Raw genomic sequence first — 17206 nt, 5'->3', positions numbered from 1 at the left:
AAACCTTCTTTAATATTTTCCTTCTTAGTACATCACTCCTTCCTGCATCTCAGACCTTTCTTCTAGTCATTTTTGCCTACTCTAAATTCATCCTTATTCTTTTATTTTATTTTTTATTACATCCTTATTCTTTTAAATGAATATTTATTGGTCATAAATTCTTTTTGAAAAAAAAAAACTGTCTTTATTTTACCCTTGTTCTTGAAAGATAACTTCATTTTAGATTGACAGTTATTTTCACTTTGTACCTGAAGATGTTATTCTATTGTCTTTTGGCTTCAATTTTTGGCATTGAAAAGTTGGCTGTCAATTTATCATTCCTTTGTATGTGATGTTTATTTATTCTGGTTGCTTTTAAGATCGCTTTGTCTTTGCTGTTCTTAAGTTTCCTTGTATGGAAACTACATTGGTTTCCTTTTACTTATCCTGTTTGATACATATTTTTTTTCTTGTATTCGTGGAGTCATGTTTTTGACTAGCTTTTGCAATTTCTCAACAATCATCTCCTTCCATTTTAGACTCTGATTAGATCTTCTCATTCAACCCTTCAGGTCTCATCACCTGTCATTCATACTTTCTATCTCCTTGTCTGTCCTTGCTACAGTTATGCCTTACTTTTCAGTTAACTACTCATGAAAGCTTTTCATGATTAGGACTTCAGCTATGCAAGTTAACCTCACTCTTGGGCTAAAACTCCAGTTTCTGAAGATGTGAATTTGATTCCTTTTACCCTGGTCTGATTTCAGTATTTCAGATGTACCATTCAACATTGATATGAAACTTCCAGAAGGCACTAGAAACTGAAACTAGTATCAGTAAATCTTTGTTGAGGCTAAATACTGCATTTATAAGTTTCCACCAATGCTAAGAGATACTGGAGTTAGTAACTACTGTCTAACGGTACTTACAGTAAACACTTAAAAATTTGTACTTTGGGTTTGCCAAAGTGGGAATTAATGCCCTTTCAAGTTTATTTAAAGACTCAGTTGAGTTCTAGCAGACTCCCTCTAAAACAAGTAAGGGTGTTGTCCATGTAACGACTGCACAGGAAATCTGGTTTTGCCTTCTACCACTTACATTTTAAGCAGGAATGCCATCACTACACAAAACCTACAGGAATCCCACTCTGAGTAATTAAGTGACCAACCTCTTAAAAACCTGCCAGAAGCAACAGGGTCTATAAAAATCTATGTAGTGTGTCAGTTATTTAGCTCTATTTCTGCATTTAAAATTAGATTTGGAGAAAAATAAGATTTCATAATTTTGTTATTCAGTTGCCAAGTCATGTCCAACATTCATGATTTTACTGCTAACCAAAGGATTGCCAAGACAAAGGATTAAAACTAACAAATTGAAACTGTGTTTAATTTAGGAGAAAATGGGTTAACATGAGCCACTGAGGCTGTTCTTTATTCCCATCCCCCTCCCACCACCACACTCCCCCCAACCCCCAAAAAAGTTAAGGGATAGGGCAGGGTTAAATTAAAAGTATTTTAAGGGACATTTTACAAGGAGCATGCATAATGCATTGACTTTGAGTGTATTCTGAAGAAACATAGATTCCAAAATCCCTTTCATTTTCCTTCCTTTCCAATATTGGGAGCAATAATTTTGCAGAACTCCTATAAATGTCAGTCCTATCAGGATGTACTAGCTTTAAATTCAGATGCTGCCATCAAAAGATGGAAGTTTCGTTACTAGAGACAATACATACAGATCAATTCTCAAACTAGTAGTTACTCTTCAGACACTTTTCTAGTAGTCTGTTAAGTAAGAAATGAATGAAATTCAGTTACTTGGTAATGAAGGAACATGATACACAGGAAGGCAGAATGAGTGGTCCCCAAGTATAGGTGGTCCAAAGAATGACAAATCCATCCTTATTCCCTCACCTCTTCCCTCTCCCACCCACCATTTTTTCCCTAACGTCAAGTGCTAAATGTAAGCTCCTTTTTAAAGGCAGGGGCCACATTCTTTTGGTTCACTCTAATAGCCTCTGTGCTCAGGCATGTAGCAACCTGACACAAAATAAATGCCAAATTAAGTACTCAAACATTTATTGAGCAACGAGACAGCAAGGGAGGGAGGAAGCGGCTCAGCGCTCTGGCTCCCAGACCTCTTCCGTACACCTAAGATTTCAGCAGCCTGATCTTGTTATTTCTCAGCGAGAAATGATACTTAACAAGATTGGCACCCACAATCAGTGAAGATAAAACCATTTCCTCCACCTTCTTTTAGGAATCTGTGTCCTCAAAAGTGCTGTCACGTGAGAAGTAAAGAAACTGCTTGGATGTAACCCTGCAGGTTCGTCTTTCTTCGTTTCAGCTGGATTTAACAAAGTCAATAGGCTCGGTGAAGCGGCATGCCTTTCACTATGACAAGACATGCAGAAAACCTGTTTTCCCTTCAGGCTGAATTACACTGTTTCAACCTCTGCACCTTGATTCAGTCAGAACCGCCACATGATGACAAAAGCCCAAAGGGTTTCAGTGTGGTGACTTAGAAACTTCAGAAGCGGGGATAGGGAAGGTGTGTCTGCGGCACCGCCCTGGGCGGGTCTCGGGAGCGCATCCCGGAGACCCTGTGAATCTGGAGGCCTTCTGGAGACTCCTGTCACCCCAGCCTGCACCACGGACGCCAGCTGAGTCTCAAGGAGCTGTCAGCGGCTGTCTTGGCTGTTGACTGCCAGAGCAGGCGACCTGTAAGAAATCTCAAAGACGCTGTGATGCCCATGTCCGCAACCTGCGCACACACTTCTGCCTGCATGGTTTGAGGGCGGGCCACCTGGCCCTTCTCTCCTCCTCAGTTCCTGGGAATGCCTCTCGTTGGACCACTCTTAGAACCAGAAAACAAAGGGGGTTCTGGTTCTAGAAAAACACACCTTCTGGCTTCCCTGCAAAGGACTACACGGGAGGAGACGGTGATGCGGAGGTGATGCACAACCCAGCACAGTGGTGAAGTGCTGACAGACTGAACGAGTCAACTATGAAGGAGAGAGCCTTGGATTTTTCTTCTCTTCTATTAGGAGTTGGTGGGAAAAAAAAAAAAAAAGCAGTTCTGTTTCTCTATGGTAAATAAGTCTATTTTCCTAACCAGTACAAAGTGCAGAATGAGAAGCCTTCAAAATAAAAAAAGTCTTTTTTCATTGTCTAAATTGGTACTCAAAACAAATTTTTTTGTGCATAAGATTTCACTGTTTTAAATTTAATTTTTTTGAAATTGAAGCATGTAATTGCTTTACAGAATCGTCCTGGTCTCTGCCAACATCCAACATGAATCAGCCATAGGTATACATAGACTCCCTTCCCTCTTGAATTTACTATTTTGTAACAAAGCAGTGAGGACACAGAAGAAGACCCTGTTGCAGCCTCTTCAAGGTGCAGTGCTCTCAGTGAAGAATTCAAAAGCAACTGCTGGGTACCCAGTGTGCTCAGGGGGCCCGACTCCAGAGGCTGTCTCCACCGTCTGCTGTCTGAGATCAAGCTCCATCTGTGTCCACATTTGTATTTTCTAGGGTTGATCCCATGCCTGCTAAAGACAAGCTGCACTGTGTTGGAATGGCACCAAACTGTCTTCTACCACTAATCACTGTGCAAAACCAAAACATTTCCATAATATTTAACGACTGATACAGTGGTCAAACCCTTCCTGCGACACTGTCATTCAATTTAAGCAAAGAGGCTGGTTAATCACAGTCGGGGTCGTGCACGTATGTCTTCAAAGCACACTAAAAGGAATGATGTGTCATTTGATAAGGAAACTTCTTCAGCTTGAGACTTGGTTCGACTCAAACAGATTCAGATATGTTGACACTCATGCAAGTAAGCATTGCCTTTCAAAGAGATTCTAAAATTCACCTAAAGGAAAACTTTGTTCATTAAAAAAATTTGAATACTGTACCATTTTTCATTTTATTTTTTTCTCTCTTGTATTCCAAATATTTTGTGTAAAATTTTCTAAGTTAATAAATTTCTTAAAAAGAGCACAAACCACTCGGGTTCCTGTTTTCAACGATCTGTGTCCCAGTCAAAATAATTTATAAAATATTACATTTTAAATTCAGGTGCTTAAACTCATGTTTCCCAAAGTAAGTGCTTTTGCTGTTATTGGGAACTCAGCAAGAAATAAACAGAAGTAGATGCATTTGCCTGTATGAGAATAAACACTTTATCCAATATAATCACGGCAGAAAATTGAGCTGATATGTGGGATCCATAGATAGTCCTAGGAGACTGGCTTACTATACTTCTCTGCGCACTTACGGAGAAGGATCACATTCCTGCAGGCCTGATGGGCTTGCACTGCCTTCAGAGTAGGCAGAATTTGTAAGAATTCACCTGCCTGCATCACCCATCCTGTTCAATAAAGCAATCTCGTGTAAATGAACACAGTCTTGATGTATCTAATCATTCGCTCACAAAACAGTTTTCTACAGGCTCTTTTTGTGTTTTGGTAACAAGCAAAACAGCTTCTACCTATTAGCAGCAAAAGAGGGCCAAAATAAAAACTCTGAGTGAGCTGGTACTCCAGCAAAATGCAAAACGGTAGCCATGTGGTTACACTTCTACTGTTGTGATGTCAGGCAGTACAGTGGCAAAAGTGTGAGGTGAGTATCAAGTCCCGCAGAAGCGGAATTCTCTTGAAATAAAACTCTCCAGGCACTTTTAAAATCATCTTTATTTTGCTTGCAAAGATACAATTTACTTAGTTACTTAATATTTTATTTGTTCCCAACTGAAGTCTCATAGCTTGCCATGTAAAACATTGCCTTCACTATCAAACCGCTATGTAAGAACATTATAAAATACAAACTATAAAGATGATCTTCTTTGTAGTATTCAGATTAGTGCATTAAAACAACATTGATTTAAAAAGGCAAGTGAGTTAATTGGCAAACATCCAATTCATTTGCTAATGCAGGATGGTACAAAATGATATGCAAAGGAAACCCAGAATTTTAAGTGTTAGGTGCCCGAAAACAATAACTGTGGGAAAGTTACTTCCCCAAAGTAATCTTGACCCAAGGATACAAATGTAATCATTATTCTATAGGACAAAAGGGAAGGTAATTAATGTTCCATCATAACAGCTGTCGAGATACACAGCAGAACAAGTTTGGGATCTTTAGAATTCTAACACAATAGGTACTGATTTGTCACACTCTTCCTCCAGATCACATTACACATTTACAGGGACAACACAGTTCCTTGTAAAGGGATGTCAGGCTCAGCAGAACCTATATAAAAACAATCTATCCTTAGCATTTTACTCGACAGTCTACAACAAATGCTTACTATCCACACATCAGGAGTGAAAGAGATATTAGGAAGTTATTCACTGACTTCACTGAGAATCAACAAGGGTCTTAAGAGAAAAACCAAGATAAAAGTTAAATAGACAACTTATGCTGCTGTGAACCAGGAAAAAAACAAAATACCAAACACAAACACATATGTTACTTTTTAAAGTTATTGACAATGTTTCCTCTGCTGGCACAAATCAAACTGAAGATCTGTAATCAAAGTAACACAAACATGGGTGCATGTTACATCCTGATGGAAAGATGCACACAGGAAACACACACACACCTTTAAATTTACTAATTTCCAAAAGCTAAGTCAACAGGAAAAATAAATTATAAATGAAAGGCAAATACAACGTGGGCAGAATGATTATTAGATCGAAAAGCATGAGTGTTATGCCAGCAGTGATACATAGGAAAACTTTCAGCATTAAAAAATACAAGATTTAATCCAAAGAAAACTTTCTTCCAAATAAAAATAACAGTACGGGAACCATCCTTTAGGCAACTGCTTTAAAATAATATAATAAAAAAAACCCACCATGATTAAAGGAATCTTCCTACATAATTTACATAATGTAGTGCAGAAGTGCGCTCCTGTATCATCTTAGCCTTTCACTCCCCATATGATGAGACCGATAATTAGAACTCCAATAACAAGGATAAAAATGATGATGCAGAGGGTTTTTCTGGATTTGCGCTGCAGATGCAAAAAACAAAACATGTTTACAGATGTAGTGGAGCATCTCGATGGCAAGTGAACATCATTTGGTTCATTTCTAGAGTAAAATCAATGGTAATTTCTCACCCTCAAATTTAGGGCTATATTTTTTTGCTTTTCAATACATATAGTACTATGCTTTCAAAATATATTCTTGAATTAATGGTACTAATTCAGGGGATAATTATTCAACTTTTGTTGGTGCTTTTTCTAGATGTGTGGTTGGGAAAGATACAGAGAAAAATAAAAATGAAGCAACAGAGTTTACCTATATGTGAAAACAAAAAACAGCTTAAAGATATCAATTTTTAAACTTTTATCAAAAAACTGCTCTTCAAAATGAGTTCTCTGACCATATCAGCAAATATTTGACAATGTTTCCTAAAGTTTACTTAAGTTTCCCAAATCGTTCTCATCCCTAAATATGAATGGAAACTGCATTCAGAATTTCAACATACAAATAAATTTTTAAAAACAGTTTAAAAAATTAAAAAACACTCATTTAAATTATAAAGGTTGAGCTTTGCTCCATTCTTCATTCCTGGCCCAGCTGTAGATTTCTGTATTTCTCTAATGACTTGTCTATCTCACGACAACATCCAGGAATCTCTTTTCTTACAAAGTAGAAAAGTCTGTAAATTTGCTTTGGGTCAACCAGAAGTAACGTAAAATTTACCAAAAAGATATGTTTCTGACTCAATTTTTCTTAAAAAACTATTAATACTGCTTAGTATTCCACGTGGCCATCTAATTTTTCAACAAAATACTACTCTTCATATCTTAAACACAGTTCATTTCAATTTCATCCTGCCCATGTATTTTCCCCAGACTCTACCTGGTTACCACAGACGCATGTGTGATGTGCCTTCATCAACAATGACAACTGTTCCACTAGAGAATTTTATTTTCCCTGGGGCACCATCTCCAGGGGTGGCAAGACTCTGGGGTGCTATGGTGATGAGAACATTTTCCACCTTCTTTTATGTTCTTAATCTATCCAAACTATTTAGGAGCACCACGCCGCATTTTGCAGAGGCAGCGTGTAATATCGAGGTTGCCAAGGACTGCCGGGAAACTGCTCTCTTCCCAGCCCCTGTGCTGCATGGCTCTCTTCTCATCCCTCCAGGTCCTGTGAGAGCCCCCTGGACAGTAAGGAGATCAAACCAGTGGATCCTAAAGGGAATCAACCCTGAGTATTCCCTGGGACCGATGCCAATGCTCCAATACTTTGGCCACCTGATTCGAAGAGCCAACTCACTGGAAAAGACCCTGATGCTGGGAAAGACTGAAGGCAGGAGAAAGGGGCGACAGAGAATGAGATGGTTGGACGGCATCATCGATTCAAGGGACATAAATTCAAGCAAACTCTGGGAGATGGTGAAAGACAGGAAGCTTGGCGGGCTGCAGTCCATGGGGTCGCAAAGAGTTGGACACAACTAAGCGACTAAACAACAAGAACCAGGTCCTGTGGGATTAAGGGTGGGGGCAGCTCTGCCTCTGAAGGTTTAGCTTGGGAAGATGTGTTCCCCTTTTTCCCCAGAGCAGCTGCAGGTTTTCCTTCCACAAGGAAGAGGAGAAGTAAAATTTGGAGATATACCTACATCTCCCTAAAATTCAAAAGCAAAATGAAATGACATTGATGAATCTTGCTGAACACTATCTGAGCAGATTTAATGGTTACAGATTACTCTGGGGTGGGGGTGGGATGTGTGTGTGTGTGTGTGTGTGTGTGTGTGTGTGTTCAACTATTCAAGAATGATACCTCAGTCTACGATGTGGTGACATTAACTCGGCTGACCTGCATGTCTGAATCTCATGCATGAAGACAGTAAACAAGAGTTACTCTGCTGGTGAGCACAAGCAGGGGTGTAACTCAGCATCCTCTATCCAGCCTCATTGTTCCTGACATGAGATGGAATGTGTACTGACTCGTCCAGTGAAAAACTGTACTAAAACTAAAGGGAACGTCTAAAATCAGCGAGAAAACTGAAAAGCGATTGAACAGGTCTAGAAATTTTAGAGGAAGGTGACAATTTCTGAGAAAATAATTATGAACAACTACATCAACAAATAATGAAACTTTAAAAGGGAAATAAAATGCTAGGGTGGTATTTAGGGGTTCCCAGAGAGAACTTATCTCTGTTAAACATCAAAGATTTACATACTAAATGATATAGTTCATGGCACTAATATTTGTAGTCTTCTGTATATATTTATATTTGACTCATATGTATGGATTTCCTATACTAACCTGATTCACTTTAGGGATCATGTGATTGCTGGTGAAGGGTCTGCTGAATGCTGACCGAATACCCACTGGTCAAGGACAATCTGAGCTAATAAAATTTCCACAGGACCTGAGGCATCTTTCTGGGACAAGGATCTTCAGGTCCAAAGTATCATGGACCAAAAAGAAAGGCAGAAAGGAAAAGCGAGGAATGGAGGGAAATCGCTATCAAACAGGTTTCTGGTTTGAAATGTGAAAATGACATTGGAGACCAGAAGCTGCCAGAAAAGACTGGAGTTGTCTACCGCTCCCCTCAAGACTCTAAATGCTAAACTGCCCGTTCCTGTGGGCACAACACTTGTTTAATCCTGAGAACAGACAGGCTAAGCCCAGTTTTAAAGGACTGGCATATTTCTGGCCTGTCTTCCATGGGATTTTACATGTTAACATCTCCAGCCACATGATTACACACACACACACACACACACACACACACACTTAAGTCTCAGTTACCGGACAGTTCAGCACAGCTGATATTACCTGATAGTCAGCCGCCCTTGACAGCTGCTGGTTTGCTTGCTGGACGTGCACCTCGGCATTCTCCACGTTGGCTTCTATGCTATCTTTAGAATAAAACACACACACAAAACTGTTAAACAGGTGCTTAGTCATAGAGCTGCGCAAATCACCTAATTTTATTCATGGTTAAGACTAAATACATTCATTATTCAAAGGTTTATATGCGTACGGCTGAATTTTCTCTTAGCAACTGTGTTTCTCAGGTGCCTCAAACAATACAGAAACAATGTGAAGAAAATGAACTTGATTACCTTCATTGCATCGTACTCCAGTTCTACCTGGTAAACCCCAAAAGTACTGTCACCGAGTTTGCCTCCTGTGATGGCCAATTCAGTACCAAGCAAAGTATTCTGAGCTTTGGTTCACGGGAAATAGGGAGGCCTGAAAACCGTCATCTGCTCAGCAACCAGTGTCAACCTCCTTCTGTGCTGGAAACCGAGGCTCCCTGAGAGTCCCCACAGCCTTCTTCAGTGGTGACAGGTTTCCTTCCTCCCCTCCTCCGAACGGGGTAGAACATCCTGCATCTGTAGGATGGATGACCGCTGTCTCCTCCTCCTCCCTGCCGACGTCAGAGCTCACGCCTACCTCTGTCACTCCGCAGGGCGGCAGGCATCCCGAGATGTCTTTTCTTCTTTTTCCTTGAGTGTTTTAGTCCCTGCTCCACTGATGTTCTCTTCAACGCTTCTACTATTATCCACATTGGTGATCTCAATGTCCAACTGCTGACCCTCAAATACCTAGGCCTCTCAAATCTTTGAACATGCATTTTTTTCATCGACTTTGTCTGTGACGCTTTCTGAGCCATCTACTTCCATGGTCACGTTCCAAACCTGTCATTACCAGCAACTGCAGCTTCTCTATAATCTCCATTCCAGGTCTCCCTCTCTGATCACCACCAGGTACCTTGCGAGTTCTATCCTTCTAAGACCCCAACTTTAGTGACCCTACCCCTTTTTCATGGCCCCTTACATACTTCACGTCCACACCTCCCTCTTCCTTACGTTCGACTCCATGGATAGTCATTTGCCACTGCTTTCTTGCTCTCATCGTCAGCCCTCATCCCCCCATTGCAGTCACACTTAGGTGACAAAACCCCAACCTATTCTGTACCGCTGTATGTGGGTACAAAAAAGTCACCAGGGCTGACTTATTTCACTTTAAATTCTTGACTGCAGAGCACTTTGCCCCATCTCCCCAACTCCTGGAAGATAAGTCACACTTTCTCCACTAATCTCCCAGGCCTCCTCACTCACTGTCATTCTCCACCAGGGGCCTTATTTCTAGATCACTGAGACAACAGGAGCAATCAGAAGACATTCCCACAATCTCCTCTGACCCCACCCACTACCACATGCAACCATCTCTGTGCTCAGTGGGACCCATCTGTGCTCAGCGACAGCCAACCCCTCTGTGCGTGCATTTGATGCCATTCCTGCTGCCTAGCTCAACAACCTCAGGCCAGCAATTGCTTCCCTCTCACACTCAACACTTCTTTCTCATCAATCCTATTGCTGCCATCTTAAACACAAGCCAACCCTCAAATCTCTCCTTGATGCCACATCCACCGGTGGTTAGGGCCTCATGTGACTCCTACAAAAAGCTGTCTCCGTTTGCTATCTCTAGTCACTCTCCTCCCAGCCTCTCTGGAACCTACTTTATCATGCTTTTACCTGCACTATTTCGCCAGCACAGCTCTCATCTGAGGTCATCTATGCCCAACATGTTGTTGAATTCAGCAGTCAACCCTTAATCCTCAACTCACCTAACCCAACAGCAGCATCTGAGAGAGCAGAAGGGTCCTCACCCTGAAATGCCTCCTCCACACCATCCTAAAACTGTACACTCGCGTGGTTTTCTTCTGCATCACTGGCTATTCTTTCTTGGTCATTTTTGTTGGTTCCTCCTTGGCTCTCTAGCCTCTAAATCAGAGATCGACAAAACTTTTTCTTTGTGACAGATAAAAAATACTTTAAGCTTTGCAGTTCATTCTTATGGTTTCTGTCAAAAATACTCAACTATGCCTCTGTTGTACAAAACCTGCTGTAGATAACACATAAATGAATGGACACAGTTTGCTGACTGTACTCTAAATATTTACAAGTCCTTAGAACCTCCTCTTGCTCAGTTGTGTCATACTCTTTGTGACCCCATGGACTGTAGCCTGCCAGGCTCCTCTGTCCATGGAATTCTCTGGGCAAGAATACTGGAGTGGGTTGTCATTCCCTTCTCCAGGGGATCTTCCCAACCCAGGGATCAAACGCAGGTCTCCTACATTGCAGGCAGACTCTTTACTGAGCCACCAGGGAAGCCCCTCTCTTCTCTATCTCTACTTATTTTCCAGGTGATCTTACCTAATCTCATGGCTTTAAATAGCATCCATGTGCAGATGATGCCCAGATTTAAGACCCCAGCCCAGACACCTCCCCTTCCCTCACGTTCCCAACCCAACAGTCCGAGTGGGCCTCTTAAAACCCAAGTCGGATGATCACACCCTTCTGCTCACACCTTCCTCTGGCTTCTCCTCTATTAACACAAAAACCGTTCTCATGACGGCTCGGGGGCCCATGTGATCTGGTCCCGTGTGACTTCGGACACTGTCTCCATCCTCCACGTGCTCACTCCATTCACTTAAAATGTCAGGCATGCTTCTGCCCAAAGGCCAGGGCACCTGCTGGTCCCTCTGCCTGGCACCTCTTCTCCTGCTGACTTCCTTACTCCCGTGAAGTCCTCACTAAAACGTCACCTGCCCTTACTGACTCCACTGAAAAGCAGCGTCTTCCCCAGTACCTGCTGTCCCACCCCGATCTGGCCTTATTTTCCCCACAACCACTCATCACCACTTACTTTCCTTTCTGTTGTAATTGTCTCTCTCCTCCAATTAGATTATAATATCTTTTATTTGTTGTTTAATTTCAGCTGAATCCTCAATGCCTAGATTTATGCCTGAATGTAGTCGGCACTCAATAAATATTTATTGGATGAATGAATGGTTTCTTAAGTTTTACCCTGTAATCTACTGGGACTACAGAAGAGGGTAAGAATAGAAAAATAATAATTAAACTATAGGTTCAAGTATTTAAACTACACCAAATTCAGAAAACATATTAAATATATCTTCAGTATACTCACAAATATCTTCATACTTAAAAATGATAAAGAAGATCAGAATCTTGATCAATGCTTATAATTATATCCTATATGAATTACAATTACATTTAAAATTTAAAGGAAGTCTTACAGAGTTTATAAAAACGAATTAAAAGAATTCTCAGTAATTAAGTAATACTACAAAATTAATATGCTAAAAAAGTTATGAGAATGAATGTTTAGGCAAATGGCTACTTATTCCCTCTGCTTGAGAAGACAGTGTGCATGTTATGAAAAGACATTTTCTCCGAAGTCTTGGTGTGATGAGAATTAAACTGGGGATAAGACAGAAACCAGAGGTCCTGGGAATGAGATAGCATGATGCTACACGGAACCTTCCATGATCTCAGCAGCGGCAGACCCTGATTAAACTTAGGACTTCTTAAATACATGAAATTGGTCACTTCAACCAGTAGGAGCCAAAAATGAGATCTGTTTCAGACAATGCCAAGGGTGGTGCTTTGTCTGTTGTAGACTCCAGGCAGACCCAAAGAGAGAAAAGGAGGTAAGTTACTCTGGCTTGAGAAGCTACCACAGGGAAACTGCATGTGAACTGCTTCCACCTCCTGAAATTTCACATGTAGGGCTTACCTATTACATCTCCTTGCTCGTGAATCATCATTCCCAAATCTTTAAATATTTCATTAATATCCATAATATCAGCCTAAGAGAAAAAAGTACATTTTATTATAATCGGAAATTCAGTCCCCAATCCACAACGGGGGAAAATTTTTTAAAAACCCAAACCACTACTCATATCTAGGTGACCATGCATCTGGACTTAATAACATACATTTTGGGCATATGAGAAAACTATTTGACTATAGGCAATCCCAAGTAAATAGACTCTGAATAACAGTAACCATTTCTCTAAAACAAGTTTGTAATGTTAAAAATATCAGGTGATTTGGAATGGAAATGAACGATCTATGTAAGAGAGAAGGGTGGTGTGTTATTGAATTTACACCATGCAATTTGATTAGTCTTGTTATCACAAGCAGTATGTCCTCAAAAACATTGAGAACATTCTAGTAAAAATTTATACGTCAATTTGACACTTAGGACTGTGCTGGGTCTTTTTGCAGCACGTGGGCTTAATTTCCTCACAGTGTGTGAGACCTTAGCTCTCTGACGAGACAATGAACCTATGTTCCCTGCACTGAATGTGGATTCTTAACCACTGGACTACCAGGGAAGTCCCTCGATTTGACACTTTAAAAGAATAAAACATGAGGTGTAAATTCAAATTCTCAAATTAATAAACTTGAATACACAATGGAATAGTGACGAATAAATAAGTTATAAATTTAATTTTCTTTAATATATAACTACTATTTTGCCTGATTAAAGAGTAACATGTAAATACTTTATTCAGGAAGAGTGGGGCGATTTACACATTCATCCTAGAACTTGGCTTTCTCATCTGTAAAATGGGGAGTAATAATGACACGGTTACTTTTATGAAAACTAGATGAGACAATATGAACCATTTATCACACAGTGCTTGATGGATGGAATCCATCAATAACTGGTAGCTATTGTCAGTTATTATCAGGCAACTTTCCAGGGAACCGGTAGGTTCCCTATGAATTAAGGTTATAAACCTTTCAGACCTCTTCGATATCCTACATGTACTAAAGGGAAATAAAATACGTTTAAAGCCCTTGGAAGAAATCTGATTCATGCAGGTGCGATGTGTATTATGTGCCATGGGAGCCATGCAGACTCTCTGAACAGAACTTTATCATTAGACTGATATTTTTCTCAATGGTCAGATGACTTAACAGAATTTTAAAAAAAAGAAAGAAAATCTGGAGTGGAGGGGAGTATATTTTCTCATCCTAGCACAATTTCTAAAGAGACTACTCTTTTTAAAAGCAGTGATTCTAACTTGTATGAGAAATGCCACCGAATTGATATTTATTTAGTTTTCTCTCTTGACCCTTCTCCCAGCATCTTGAGAACAAGCTCACCAAGGGAGGCAGTTCAATCCTACAATGTAAAGCTTACTTCGAGTTGCCTGATAGAAGACTCTCTCTCCTGAATAAGGCGCAGGTCATCCTCTGTAATTTCTTCATCCTGCAACTGAGCCTGAGGCTGAGTTTGGCTATTAAAAAGAAAGGAATATGTAAAAAAAAGAAAAACCAGTATGGAAACAAGGGCGCTTCCTTCTTATTACAGAAATACTTATTGAATAGAACATTTTTGCCTCAAAGTCACAGAATTGCTCACTTAAATTCTAAAAGTATAACAGAAATGCTAACCAAATTTTATTCATTTTCATTTCAATGATTTTTTTAGAGTTATTACTTAATTATTGGAAGCTATTATATCTGGAAGTCAGTATTTCTTCTTGGTTGACTTAAACCTCACACAAGGGAAAAATCTATATCAAAAATAATCTTAATCAAAAATTAAGTCAATAATATTTATTTGGATAAATAACTACTTAAAGAGTATTATTAGTACACTGGACTGTTTTTATATATTTTATAATAATTATTTAAAAATTTTTTCAAATGTATTGTTTTCTATTTATAAATAATTTAGGAATCATGATATAATATATTGAAAACTAACTTTGCCCAAGACCATGATGTAAAAAACAAATATGAAAAATAATCTTTTACTCTGTATACTGTTTTATACTTCTTACCTTTCCCAGGATACAAGATTCCTTTCTTTTGAGCTCTCCTCAGGAAAACCGCCCTGAATAATTTAGTAAGAGAATGGATTGAGAAGGCACAAAGGAAAAGCACACAACACTCATTTTCCTTTATAATAATTTAAACCGATTTATGTCCACACTGGAGGAGAGGTGTAAGAAAAGAGAAAGGTTCTTGTTCTAATATTTTAAGTCAATTACTTCAAGCAATAATAAAACTATACCCTAAGCTGACATGGAAGGAATTCATTAAATATTCTCAAGAGCCAAATAATAAGTATTATTTGATTAAAACAGAATGTAGCCTTAGAACCTCTACATTAAGGAACAAGGAAACACGATAGGTTTCCAGGGAGATTTAAAATTAGATTAAATCAAAATTCCACTCTAACTTATCCTTCCATTTATCTTCTCCAGGTCTAAGTTCATTTTCAATATTCACACAATATATTCACTCTGTTCATTTCAAACCATCTTCATATAACCCAGGAGTAAAGAGTCTTCTACTCCAGCAGGAATACAAAGTAACAGCCTCAGGTGCAAATCAGGATTTGATTCCTAATCTTCTCTGACAGAACATTTCCGTATTTTTATATAATCTGTAATCTTTTGCTCCATGACATGGACAGAATAACCACAATAATACGCAATTATCATTCTTTTAAAAACTGAGCAGAAACTCCTGAAAATAAATATTCAACACTGATTTCCAAGATATTCACAGGTCTTTAAGACTCAAAAAACATGCCATGTAGTTTTTACAGGATCCCCGGGGAATACCGTGTTCAGCTTTACATGCTGTTTTAAATACTCACAGATACTCTGGAGCTGGCTCTTACTCGAGCAACAAATTCTTTCTCTCTCTCAGCAGCCTGCCTCTGCACCTTCTGAAAGTTTGTCAGTGATGTTGTGAATTCAGCCACTAAGCGATCCTTCTGTATTTTCCTTTGACGCTAGAGAGGCGGGGAAAAGAAACCTGCTAGAATCAAGCTGTGAAGTTCTATAGAATTTGCAAAAGCTGTTTTGCTAGTAGCTGGCTCTTTATTTAATTTTTAAAATTTCACGCACTCTATTACAGAGCCTTACTGATTAACACTCAATAACATTTTGCTCAATTTGATAATGTGTTCAAACACTGTGCATATTTACCTTGAGGCAAAGACCCATAATGTTGGATTTTTCACCTCAAGTTTTCATCCTAAAAACTAGGCCACACTTATAAAGTAATTCTTCTTCTTCTTCATTTTAATGGAAATAAAACCTTTGATTCACCTAAGTAATAACTTCCACTAAGTAAGCAGGGTAATAAAAACGGGTGCCCCGAGGAAACCTCACATCTTGAATGAGCATGCATGTTGCATGAAGTCAGTCCTGGAAGGCCAGGAAACAATTAGTCAGGAAGCATTTTCTGAGCACTTATTTAATTATGGGTCAGGACAACTGCATGGAAATAATTTTTGCTTTACTGAACCACAGGATACTACCTGGGCAATTAAATACAGTTTTGTGTTCTCTGAACTAATCTCAAATATTTTTTTCCCCCTGATTTCCTTTCTAGTACAAAGATCAGTTCAAAGATCCCACAACGCATTTGATTCCCTTTCACATTCAGTACATCAACAGCGTGTCTTAAAGCTTCATACCTGGTCACTGGGAGTGGTGGGCAGAGATCCAAACTCTTTAATGTACTTATCTGTTTCTTTGGCAAGTTGGTTCGTATACTGCTGCTTCTGCTGGCTAAAGTGAGAAAACACGCATCACAGTTAAAGAACTAAGGTATTTCTTGAAACTATAACTCTGCCACTTGATTCAACCCTGATGAACAGCTTTAGAAAAATCACTTTTTTTTAGAGACTGGCTCAAATTTTCTCTATGAAAACAAACTTCTCAGGTTCTATAAATATTGAGTAAATACTATGTGGAAGGTGCTTTACTCACATATGGAGATAACTAAGCTTTGAGAAATAAATATCAGCAGCTATTTAGAAAAGAAGATGACTAAAGCCAACGAGAGATTGTAAAATGTCTGATGTTTGAGATCTGGCGGATGTGGGAGCTTAAAACGCTGTCCCGTTCTCAGGGTACAGCCAGCCTCTCTCATTTCTCTACCTGAGTATTTATATCCTATAGATACTTTATTAAAAAAAAAAAGAGCAGACGTCACAATGAATAATAGTACAAATTTACTAGTATTTATGTTCACCATAGGAAAAAAAATGATAGCACTGCTCTGTAGAAAAAAAACCAAACACAGTGAAAAAGATAAATTACATAGTTATCTGTTTCTATCTTGCTAACTAGCTTATAAAGTGAAAAGTAAGATCTATAACTAAAGAAGTTGACATTTAAAAAAAGCTTGTATTCATGTGATGTTTTACAGGTCACAACATCAGTACCTCTCATATACATTATCTCTCATTTTATTTGTTTATTTTTTTGCCTTTTGCTTTTTTTTTTTTGCTTTTTAAAAAATAATTTATTTTTTATTGAAGAATAATTGCTTTATAGAACTTTGCTGTTTTCTGTCAAACCTCAACATGAATCAGCCATAAGTATACCTATATC

The 17206-nt window shown here is 39.0% G+C and overlaps 1 protein-coding gene across 1 annotated transcript in view; it reads right to left on the bottom strand.

The window, feature by feature from the left end:
* Positions 1–4659: 4659 nt before the first annotated feature.
* STX7 (syntaxin 7) overlaps positions 4660–17206 on the bottom strand; it is a 56736-nt gene continuing 44189 nt past the window's right edge. The window contains exons 4-10 of the mRNA XM_065931332.1: positions 16285–16378; positions 15457–15594; positions 14633–14685; positions 13987–14083; positions 12568–12640; positions 8791–8873; positions 4660–6002 (exon numbers count right to left, since the gene is read on the bottom strand). Coding sequence (XP_065787404.1) covers positions 5910–6002; positions 8791–8873; positions 12568–12640; positions 13987–14083; positions 14633–14685; positions 15457–15594; positions 16285–16378 — 631 coding nt within the window. The 3' untranslated portion in view covers positions 4660–5909. The remainder of the gene's footprint in view (positions 6003–8790; positions 8874–12567; positions 12641–13986; positions 14084–14632; positions 14686–15456; positions 15595–16284; positions 16379–17206) is intronic.

The sequence above is a fragment of the Muntiacus reevesi genome, chromosome 3 (assembly GCF_963930625.1).
Source record: "Muntiacus reevesi chromosome 3, mMunRee1.1, whole genome shotgun sequence".
In the NCBI taxonomy this organism is placed as follows: domain Eukaryota; kingdom Metazoa; phylum Chordata; class Mammalia; order Artiodactyla; family Cervidae; genus Muntiacus; species Muntiacus reevesi.
Note: the sequence above shows the minus strand (reverse complement) of the source record. Positions and strands in the feature narration are given on the sequence as shown.